Raw genomic sequence first — 12,126 nt, 5'->3', positions numbered from 1 at the left:
TCTCTCTAGCTCTGTGTTCAATGGGCAGTGTTCAAATAGAATGGAAACATCTCCTTGGCTCTGAAAGGCTGTGGAAGCAGCAGTACAAGTGTTTCTCTGTTGCAAAGTTTTTTAATTTCTTGATTCAAAACACTGCTTCTGTAGTGAAAGCTTAGTTCTTTATACAGGATATTTTTGAGTGATGGGGAGATGGAAAGGGAAGCAGAGGTTTAGGATCAAACATAGCAACACTGTGGAGCTGACTTGAATGGCTTCATAGTAGCTCTTTTCTATAGCAACTTCAAGCTTTAGAGTAAGTTGAATTTGCATAACATGTACTGGAGGAAAAAAAAAAAAAACACAGCAGTCTTGCTGTGTTTATTACTGTCAAATGTTGGGGTTTCTTTTTAAAGTCCCAACCATAGAAGCTTCATGATTATACAATCTTTCTTCTAGGGAAAACAAATTCCTAGACTTTGTGTTTGCAGTGAAAAGATGAAAGATGCCTTAAAGGTTCAAAAGCCAGGAATTCTGAATTTCCTACTGTTCAAATTAACTACAGTGAAGAAAAGAATGCCGATGTATTGTACATTTGTCAGAAGAGTCAAGATAAAAGAAAAATCATTGGTTTTGTTTTCCAGATAGGGAAAAATAAGACATTAACGTAAGTTCTTTGCTGGAATTCTTAAAGTTCCTATGCCAGCACAGTGAGCAAAGACCCCTTCCTTAAAGCTAGAAAAGCTTCTGAATTGCCTTTAACAGGATAATTATAATGGGATTTGTTTGGCACTAATGAGCTGCCCAAGCATTCTTAAATAGATAATTCTGAGAAGTCATTGACATCTTTTGTTTTTATTCAATACGGATTTTCACGTTATGGTTTGGTTGTCTGAGCAAGACTTTCTCTACTTCTGTCTGCATCCCTCTCTTGCTCCACTTCCTGCCCATCTTTTTGCACAATTTACTTATCTACTTCTGTGTTCCTTTGCTTTCTTCCATGCTACAAAATAAATTAAACTTTGTTTTTCTTAAACCACTGTAGTCTGGAATAAAAGCTATTTTTTATTGATATTTTGTGAAACATGAAAATTTCTTACCTGCTGCATTTACTAGTAGCTATGAGTGGGAAGAACATTCAGCTAGCTTTTATAAGAGATGAGAATTTGGCTATGAAAAAATTGAGAAATCTTTTTTTCCTTAAGCGTTTGCTGATTATTTTTTTTTTTCCTGGAGCAAAGGTCAGAAGTCTGTATTTCAGTACAAAAGGAATTTCAATGAAACCTGCTCCAAGCAATTTTTTTTGGTGTTATTGCTTTTTAATACTTACCCTTTAGCATGCTTCCTTCTTTACTTTGACATTTAGCTTTAATCTGTGTGTAGCCATAAACATCACTTCTGTGTTCAGATTGAGTCTGCCCTAGTGCCCTTGAGACAACTTGTAGAGGTGAAACACATAAGAGGAACATGGCAACCATGTCATTGTGCCATTTAAGAACAGATCCCTTAAAAAAAAAAAAAAAAAAGGAACAAAGTCACAAGTATTTTATTTTTGCTATCTAAAATATTAAGATCAACCCAAAATTCCCTGCTTATGAACACAAGATATAAACTAGAAAGAAATTCAATTCATATGAATAACTTTTCACTGTAATTACACAGGAAGAGATCTTTGTAGCAAGCTGCAAATGTCAAGAGTCCATTTGGCTTTTTGTTCCCAGGAGGGACATGTTGAACATAAGTTATTTGAATTTCATTCTGAGGTAACTTACATTCTGATCCTCTCAACCAGACAATCAGAAAAGTAGGACTAGAATTGATCTCAAGAGCTCATCTAGCACAGTTCTTGTCAAACAGGATCAGATGTTTCTGTAGCACTGTTTGATGCTCATCTAGCTTGCTAAGATTCCAGGACTGGAAGCTTCACCAAGGGTTTTGAAGAGGGATTACTCCTTTCTTCTTTGCTACAGTGTATTGATTATATGGAGATCTGCATTGTGTTCATTAAACTTCTTGATGATCATCCTTTTCATCTGTCTACTCTGCATGAGTAGATACTTGGAATATGGGTGGCTTTAGATATCTAAATTCTCCTCTGTAGGCCTGATGGAGAATTTTACCTTAAAACAGTCTTGTAGGAGAAAGGTGCAAACTGCACACTTCAGAACAGTCTCAATTTTTTTCAGCTGAAAAGATGAGCTCTTTAGACCCATGTTTATTTAATGCTAGAGCACTTATCTTTAGTCCATTTTTTACTTAGATGCATTTACTGTAAGGCCAAGACAGTGGTGACTATTTAGTACAACTGTGTTTTTTGTTTTTGTTTTTTTCAGAATTTCTGATAGCAAGCCTTTCAACAGGAAAAATATTTGGCTGGCGTAAAGCAACACATCCTAAAGACCCTGCCAGGATGTCTATTTTCAACATGATTAGAGGATAAGCCATATTGGACCAAATGTCTAATAAGGTATAACCAACTTCAGTTTTTAACATGGATTAGGCAATATGAAACACTGTTTTGTCTCATCCTTTATAGACTCCTGTCTATGTTCAAGTAGGAAACACTTAGAAAAACTTCTCATTCCATTTTTAGCTCAGATTACAGAAGGAAAATAAGTGAAGAGAGCATCAATGCTGAAAATCAGAAAAATAATTAGCTATTCACTTTTGAAGTTCTATAAAGACTACTGGGGTTTTAAGCTGGAGAGTCTACAGAGAAATTTTGCATGGAAGTATAGATTTGCCAAAAAATGTTCAATGGGAACATGCCAATTTCAGTAGGCTTCCTTCAGTACAGAAAAGTAATAATAAAAATTGTCAACACTTACTGTTACTTGAACAAAAAAATGAAAAAATATTTTCAAATTAGAACATTGATATTAAGATAATTTAATGTACGCAGACCTAATTTCCATAAGTGTTCTTGAAATTATAACTCATAAAAACATATTTAGAAATGTAAAACTTATGAAAATGGTACCTTTTAAAAAAAAAAAAAAGGTAATCACTCCAGTATTCTATCTGGGTAAATTCCCAAGTTATAAACACTTGCAGTGCATGAAAGCTTTTAGTTTTGTCTAGCTACTATGAAACTCAGTTTGGCCAGTCTGTACCTGAAGGAAGTCTTCATGAAGAAGTGTGGTACTATTTGATTGTTATAACAATAAAAATCCCCATTTTTTGAAATGCATCTCTAGTAATATGCTTCTATGAAAGGGAGTTCCATTTCTAAGAACCACGAGAAGGCAAACATTGATAGAATGTGTTTGTACCATTATGAAAGCCTGTAATATTCTCCATGCCAGTATTTTAAAAATAACGTTATACTTAATGAAATGGCAGTGAAAAGAAGGATGTTCTCTGGTAGGAGACATGGTGACCCATAAATATTTTTTTTTATACAGTTAATTCTGGTCCACTGGTTTGATCACACATTGCTTGTAAACTACTATAATCCAAACACTGAATCCAGTAGTTAGTTTAAATACAATAAAGGCCAAGAGGAAAGTTGGGAAAGTTCCATTATAATTCAGCTTTGGAAGTGGGGCAGGGGAGAGCATTTAGTTATACCCCTGAAGGTTTATACATGGTCACAAAGTGAAGCATCCTGGAAAAAAAAAAAAAGTGGGGGGAGCGGGGGGGGCTTTTTCTGAGTCTTTTACAAGCAGAATCAGAATGAGTGATCTCTGCTCAGACCATAAATGTGACTTCTTTGAGGACCACCTCAGATTCTCCTTAAAGGAAGAGTTAAAAAAACGCACGTCCCACAGTTCCTCTATGGGTCTCAGATGATCTAAAGTCAGATTGAGATGATGCCTATGCTCTCTGGAGTCATTGTGATCTGGAGAGCTTCTTTAGCATCTGCAGCTGCTCACATTTGCTGTTAATTTCCTACCAATTTGGGCCTTCTAAAGCAACCAAACTTCAATCAAAAAATCCAGGCTGTAATACAGTAATTTCTAAGTGCTAACATGATCTGTCATGAAAACCAATTAGGTGTTTGATTACTGGTCACTTTTGCTCTGGCTCAATGAACTCATGACTCAGCCTCTCAGTGCAGATGTAAGAGGAGACAGCTTAAGGCAGAGATGCTTTAGTTTTCTTTTCCTGGAACTCTGTAGTGAAACTTCCATAGATTACAAAGTTTCATGTTACCTGCAATGTTTTTCCCTCTATGTTAAATCCCTTTAGGGCCTCATTCAGGAAAGCATTTATGTGCACACTCAGCTGGAGATACGCAAGGGGTTCTACCATCTGCTGTAAGATTTCTTAAATGCTGACATTTAAGTGGATTTCAAGGAGCTGAACACTTCTCAGTTATGTTGTGTGCCAGGAGACTTTATCTTCACTATAACTGATTTATGGTACTCTGTCCTGAAAATTAGTCCATAATCCTCACTGGAAGCCTTCACTGTGAAAACTTAGGGAATTTGTGGAATCTGAGTCTTCGTTTGGAGCTAATCTTTGCATGCCTAGGACTCTTAATTTTGATTTAGCTGTTCCTACTTTCTTATTTGTGTCTTTTAAGTGTGGGGGAGGAGGGGGATGCTGAAATCAAGGGAACACTTTGGAGAGGAAAAGATTTCTTAACAGTGCCCAAAGCAGCGTCAGAACACCTTACCACAACCTCATGCTTTGTCCTAGGGAATGGAATGTTATTGTAGGAGGATGACCTTTGTGATGCTCCATATTTATACTTAATTTAGGGGACCAATGCGTTAACTGTTTTAAATTAAGGAAGCCAAGAACTTCAGGAGAGTAGAACTGTTGTACACGCCACAGTCTAAGCTTAGAAAGCAGGCAAGCCCTCTTCTACAGTTGTACCATTCTTTATGATAATCAACAAGTGGCTTGGAAACACTGCTACACAGCTAATTTTCTGGAGGGCTCCCTCCTGCAGTCATCAACTATGTACTGCCCAAGGAAAGATAAAAATGATGTACTGTTGGACTGATAAATGCTTTTGTCATATTTAATTGGGATTATTCATTTAGCCCTTTCCATTTTCCCCGCAGAGGTTAATCACCAATGTACGCACAGCCTAAAATGTGATCTGAGTGGAAAATACAAAATCTTTGAATTACAGCAGTTAAGGAGCCCTCTGATTTATCATTTACATTTTCTCTACAGTGCTTGAAGGACTTTGCTTTAAAATTACATTAAAACAAAAACATCCACAGACCAGTCTTATTCAAAACGTATAATTAAGACTCTAGTCAGGATTTTTTTTAGTTTTTGTTGTTGCTTTTTTCCTCTTCATTCCTTGTTCTTTCAAATTCCATTTCTTTGTAGGAGAATATTTCCTGTGCTTCACCACACTGTACACCATTAAGAAAATACTTTCTATCCTGCAAATGGCAAGAATTTGAGGATTTCAAGGTTGAAGTTACCTTTTGTATTTTCAATGTATTTTAAAGATATACAGTATCCCTATTATTTGAATTTATTATCTGATAGGTCACTTCTACCCTGAGTAGTAATGTTTAGTTCAGCTCTCCATGATGGTATCCAGACCCCTTTTAATTCCTTTGCTAGTTTTCAAGCCAACAAGTATAGATATCTAACGGTATTCCTTCAGCATGTGATTGAGTCACAGTAATCATCTGTAACCATGTGGTCTTCCCCCCAGGCTTGATCAAATCCAGACTAAATATTCCTGCATAACTATTTTTATTCTAACCATATCTAATGTAAATTGTTTGGTCTGCAACTCTTCTTTAACACAGGTCAAGACATGTGCTACAACTTTTGCAGCACTATGTGTTGAGAAATGAACATCCACCTCTGTCTCAAGAGATGCAAATCTAAGCCAATTGTCCCCTATTGTAGCCATCTATCCAATATGTTATGGCTGCATTTCCATGTCAAAGGTCAGCATGTCTTCACATACAGCTATCTGGTCAGATGTGAATGTTTGAATGTCTATATCCAGTTAGTATACTGATATGCCGTGGCTAATATCACTGAAGCCTCTGGTTTTAAGTTTGATGTTGTAGCTTAGGCTCAAAGTGCTGGAAGAGTTGTGGACTGAGGTTCAGGGTGTGCAGGTCTGGAGCAGCAGGCTTTGCCAGTAAAGTTCCTTTTCCTACTCCCTCAAGAAGGCATCAGAACATGGTGTTGTTTCCACCACCTCTTCTCCAATTCTCTCAGCATTTTCTCAAAGTGTACTTATGACTACAACTCCCCATTACTCACTCAAGTTGATAAACAGAGACATGCACTTCATCTGCTTTTGTGTTGTTCCAGAGCCTGTCCTGAGAAGGTGGCTTCTGGAAATATGTCTTTCCTCAGCACAGATGTCATCTTTCATCAGATCAACTGTTATCCTGGCTGCTGCTGTGATTTACATCAACTCTGTAGCAGTCAGGTGCTGTTTATTTGTTGATTTAGCAAAAAATTTTATACATATAAACCAGTCTTTTCAAGGTAGCATGGAAAATATCTAACATCACTGATATGAAGTAAATTTATTATAATTTTCTCTCAGTAAAATAATTCAAAGGTCACCCCATGTCCCACTGTTAAGCACCAGTGACCTCATTTCTGCTCTGTACGTGGAACTTGATGTTCTGGTCTCCAGCCGCTTCTGGGCTGTGCTGCATTGATCACCTCCATAATTCATTTTTCTGTGAATGAGATATCACTGCTTTGCTGCCAAAGGAATTGAGTGATATTCCTGGTGCTGATGCTTAAGAAATATCTTTAAGATCTGAACTCTTCCTAACTAATGGATAATTTATTTCCTTTGCTGGCTTCCAAGAAACTCTCTGACAATAAAATACTGTTTCTGCCTTCTGATATTAAACATATCTTCAACAGTTTCATTGCTTTATCAGCTTCATTATCTTACTCAGTGAGTTGGTAGCATATTGGAAATACAAGGGTGATCTGTATGTATAACAAATTCTAAACGTCCTCTTGAAGTTCAAGATGAAGAAAATTGGTTAAAGGAAGTTACCAAGTATGCATGGTTCAGTTTTTGATAATGCACAATATGCAGTCAAGAATACAATGAGTCTCTTCTGTTTTTTTCTGTCACTTTTTTTCCAGGCAGAGCTGTTTGTCTTGTACATGACATATTCAGAAAGTTTTCTGCTATCTACTTATTTCAGTGAAAATGAACCATAAATTTTAATATAAGTGCTGATGAATTCAGCCTCAAAAATGCAGGTATTTTTTAGTTTGCTAAGTAATTGATCTTGCTCCATCTGCTCCACAGTTCAATAATGCTCCAGGATTTTTCAGGAGGTTAGGTGGGCCATGGCATTGTGGCTCAGAGGCTGGTGCTCTCTGCAGACACATGTGTCAGGGTCTGATCTAATACACAGCTACAGTGAACGCAGAGGACTCCATAACTGACAAAATCCCTCTGCTCTCTGAATTCTACATACCACCTGAATCAACCACTTTAAAATTAATCTTTGGCTTATTATTTGTGTGAGTATGATACCTGACCTAGACAACCTTCAAATAGGAAAACAAAGGGAGAGTGTCTTCTCAGTTCTTTAGTGAGATGCTTCCATCCTTCAGTATCCCTATTCCTTTCTTCCTGGGGTGACTTTGTCAATTCTTTAACATCTAAAGACACAAAATTCTGAGGTTTCCTAAACAAGTGGAAATTCTGTACTGACTTGCAAAGCTGCAGATTTAATACTACTATCCAGAATCCAAGCTCTGGGGTATTTACCATTGTTCTTGAAGTCATAAGCTTCTTTTCTCCAGGGGCAGAAAAGAACAACATTTTCTTCTGAATCATTACATTTAATAATTGAAGATCTAACATGCTAAGTAGAGTTTCTTTCTCTGGAAGCAAAAGCAATTCCTGCAGCCAATATATAAGGCTAAATAGCAAAGTGTCTCATTCCACTTACTCTAATGCTTCCCTGACTGAATTTTCTCAGATTTTAACATATTCTGAGTGGATTATGAATGTGGTTAAAGTTATGAAAGGAAGCTGTCAAGCAAAACCAGCAAGACAATTTAATTTCTCAAGTGTGTTTTTTTATTTCATACAATCTTTAAAAATCAAGCTACACGGAACTCTGAATACCAAGTTTAAAAAAAAAAAAAAAAATATCTCTTGGCTATAGTGCTTTTGGAGGTCTTCTGGGTGGTTCTGGTATTGTCCTTGTTGTCACTAGCTATAAGTAGTTTATATAAAGAAGGAGGGAAAGGGTCTTTTAGCTTTAACTTGGGTTATTCATGGACCACATCAGAATGCAAAATTATCCTACATATCCCATATAGCAGTAAGCCTGATTTTTTGGACTTGGTTTAGAAAAAGCCTTGTAAGAGTTGCTATAAAGAATTTTATTGAAAACTACATTCTCCAAGAATATAGCAACAGGAGGAAGAATAACACCCCTGCCTTGATAATGTGCTCAAATATTTACACATTGTTCTGCACTAGCATCTCAGTTCAAAGACACTTGGAGGGTAAGAAACTTCCTGTCCGTTAGGCCAAAAGCATGGACTCTAATCTAAATATTGCCAGAGTCTAAGTAGGTTTAAAGGTCTAACTTTCCATTTGGTAATAGTAGTTCTAAAAGGAAAGCTATTGAGCTAGAGCCAATGGGCCATGGGCCACAGGAAGAACCAGAAAACCTTCACCATCACTAACCTGATACTGTGTGGATGTCTGTTTTTGGAAGAGAATGGGAACAGTGTCCCTAGAGGCAAAGATCTTTTTGCTTGGAAAAAAAAAATTTAAAAAAATGACATAAGTACCCAGACCATAAAGCTCCTGATAATACCCTTGTGTAGGAATTGTTATAACTTTTTAAATTTAGTTGTATGCCTATCACATGAATAAGCAGCCATGTACATCTGAGTCCTCTGGTCTTTATGAAGTTTTAACTGTGTGGAGGTGTGGGGTTTTTTTTGTTTGTTTGTTTGTTTGTTTTTTGTGTGTTGTGTGTGTGTGTTTGCTTTAGAAACTGCATTTCCAGCTTGGCCTGTATGTTTTTCTCCAAGTGAAAGATGGGTTCAGAGCACATATACTCTTGGTCTTGGTTAGTCTTTGGTCTTGGTCTGCAAATCAGCATTGAGACACTTGAACAGACATTTGACCTCAGGAGAGAGCTAGAACAGGAATAGGCTGCTTTTCTGGAAATGTTTCTTCTGTTTCCAACACATAGTTATGCCCAAGCACATGACAGAGAAAAGATTGCTCTAGAACAATCTGACTCACATTCACAGGACCTGATTTTAATTTAAACATCTGAGATGTCTAAGGTGAGACTTTCCCTGATGCTGAATGACAATGTTTAGGACTGTTACCAGTCCTGCCCCAAACATTGTGTCTACAATTACATCTGAGACATGCAATTGCCCACATACTTGTACCTCCATATATAAGAGGTGGAGATGGAGCTGCTGCTTCTCAAATGAGTTTGGGGCTGCTGAGCATGAAATGTATTATCCACAGGTTATTGGTTGGTCACTAAACCTTATCAATTCGTTAGCTTAGGCCAGCTGTGGGTGTAGACTGTCAGAGCTGGACACAACTGGTTACACTGGGGCTGTGTGAAGGGTCTCCTGGCAGCTCTCAGTTTGGTGCCCTCAACAAAAGAATAAAGGGAATGGATCCCTTGCCAGTCCAGCATGATCCACTACAGTTAACATGGGGCAGCTAACAAGGTTAGTGCTGATCCAGGACAACAGAGATTTCCTACCATTCTGCCATCTCCTTCCTAAAGCAGAAGAGAATGAATTCTGCAGCTTGCTGAGCCAGCATCCCTTTTCTGTCCTGTGAATCATCACAGCAAGTGTTTCCATCTGCAGGGAGCAAGAATCCTGGCACAAGCTGGCACCTTGCAGTAGTAGGTCAGCGTGCAGGGACATTTAGCATCCATTCTAGATGCAATAATGTATCACTGGAAGAACACCCAAGAGCATTCCCAGCCTGTACCCTGCTGAAAATGTTCACCTCTTTATCCACTTCATTATAGTCCCATAGATAAGCCATGAACAGCTAATGGTTAGAAGTAGCCTAGTCTCTACTTTTGCTTTTGATCCACTTCTTTTTCTTGCTTATGTTCTTTGAAAAAAGCCTGCAACTAAGCAGCCAAATATTTTTTTTCTGCTGTGGGTTTGTGGTCAGCATTTACTAGAGTTGATAGAAAATCTCTACTTCTGTGGATGTTAGATCAGTCTCTGAAAAAGTGACATTTAAAAGAAAACAAAAAAAAACAAACAAAAAAAAAAAAAACAAAAAACAAAAAACAACAACAACAACAAAAAAAAAAAACAAACAAAAAAAAAAAACAGAAATTAAGAGTGTCTGAGCTAATTAGATGTGCTGGCATGTGTGCTGTTCCATCCATCTGCCATGCTTCAGACAGCTATATGACTAGGAACAATAATTCTTCAGAGTCTCATGGCAGATACCATATGGCTTCAGAAAAATCCTCTGGCCCTGACTCCTAATGGTATTAGACTACAAGTTTGTGTGCTCTAACACTTTTACATCTGATTTCACATTAACCAGGTCAAGTTTAACCTGTGATTTTTCTGACTTCAACAGTGGATTGATTTTAATCAGCTTTTGAGTTTCAAAGTAGTTGGCCAAAATATTTTAAATTTAACATCTGAACAAATTGCTTGGCAAAAGAAATATAGGAGATATCATTATATAAATAACTTCACTAGAAAAAAGGCCCAAACTTCTTCAGGAAACATTCTCCACTTCCTTTCCTCTTAGATGGTCCAGTTATGAAACACTGACTTTTTATTTACTTGGTTTAAGTTTGCACAATCATTCTCTGTGCCTCAAAGGATAATGCATAGGATTTGTCAGAATATGCACATTCAGAAGATAATAACAAAATCTGAAAGTGGGTATTCATACAAAATTTGTGCAGAGGTTTTGCATTTAAGACCCCTTTTCAACCTTTCACTTTCAGCAAGGTTGTAGCAGGTACAGAAGCTGTAGACAACAATCTGCAAAAGTTATAGTATCAAAGATTGTTTAAAATCAAGCAGTAATCAGGTTATTTCGACACTGCTAAGGAAATGAACCCAGAAACTGGTCAGATTAAATGGTATTCTTACAGTGAATAAGTTTTTTTAAATCCCTTTTTGTCTCTGATTTCAGACAAAGCTAAATAGCTTCTTGGAGCTCTTCTTGGAGGAATTCTGCCTTAAGTGCAAGTTGACTCATGGGCAGCCTTTCTTTCTCATGCCTCTGCATAAGCCACCTGAAAATAAGACAAACTGTCTTATTTGTTCCAAGCTACCACTGTCATTCTGTGTCTCTGTCAAGCGACTTTATCTTTCAAGCGTCACTTTACTCAACAAGCTTTGAATACTTGGAGGTTAATGACAAAAAGACAACTGGGAGGACTTCTGTTTAGAAATGGATTGTTTACCTTTACTACAAGTGAAGTGGTCAGATTCAGGCCTTTCTAAAAAGATCTTGATAGCCAAAGCGCTGTTGTTTTCCTGCACATTTTGGGCAGCCTTGCTAGCATCTCACTGCTTTTTTTTTTCTGCCATTTATCAACCAGGATGCAGGTCCATACAATCATTTTCCTTTCGGTGGGCAATTTCAGGCAGCAATAAAGGAAGAAGACAAGACTATACCTACCCCTACAGGGACCTGCAGTTTCTTAGAAATTGGACCCAACTTCCAGCATCTGGTATTTAGTCAGGAAAAGAGCTTCATTAGTGTTTTGATTGAGAAACAGATGGGATGGTTGTTTCTCTGAGGAGCTGGGGGATAGACAGAGACATAAATGCTTGCTCAAGGCAGGCAGGATGCTTGGGGTGGAGACAAGGGGCTCTCAGGTGGGATTCCTATGCAAAGGGTTTTAGAGTAATGAACACTGAAACAAGGAGAGGATTTGTGTGCCTCATGAAGGTATGATGGGAGAAGAGGGGCCTAGGCAGTCACCCCAAGGGGAAGAGGAGATGCTTTGGTTCAGTGCCACCAAGCTGGGGACTCCAGGGAAGTGTGGAGCTTCTTCCCTTGTTGTTGCTTTGCTGATGCCTGAGGGACAGGGGTTCTTGCAAGGGGGGAAAGGCTTTAGGCAGCTCAGTGGCAATGGCAGTAATAGCAGCAATGTCAGCCTGACAAAGTAACTCCCTATCCCACCATGAGGGTAGTGGCGGGAGGCAGCAACCATGGTTGTGGCCACTGTAGCCTTCCCA

The 12,126-nt window shown here is 38.0% G+C and overlaps 1 protein-coding gene across 25 annotated transcripts in view; it reads left to right on the top strand.

Annotated features, from left to right (window-relative positions):
* The window catches only part of LOC311439702 (uncharacterized protein), a 238,835-nt gene that overhangs the window by 171,342 nt on the left and 55,367 nt on the right, over window positions 1-12,126 (top strand). For 9 of the 25 annotated variants that reach the window (XR_014694933.1, XR_014694934.1, XR_014694935.1 and 6 more), the window contains 2 exons: window positions 2,310-2,443; window positions 4,168-4,934. The exons of 7 other annotated variants lie outside the window; for them this stretch is intronic. Coding sequence is in view for 3 of the 18 variants with exons in the window: in XM_084525720.1 (XP_084381846.1) it covers window positions 2,310-2,416 (107 nt within the window). In the remaining 15 variants the exon portion in view is untranslated. 9 more of the 25 variants (XR_014694924.1, XR_014694925.1, XR_014694926.1 and 6 more) reach the window with 4 other exon arrangements.

This window comes from Aythya ferina, assembly GCF_964211825.1.
Source record: "Aythya ferina genome assembly, chromosome: 7".
Taxonomy (NCBI): Eukaryota; Metazoa; Chordata; class Aves; order Anseriformes; family Anatidae; genus Aythya; species Aythya ferina.
The sequence above is the reverse complement of the archived record's forward strand: the minus strand, read 5'-3'. Positions and strand labels throughout refer to the sequence as shown.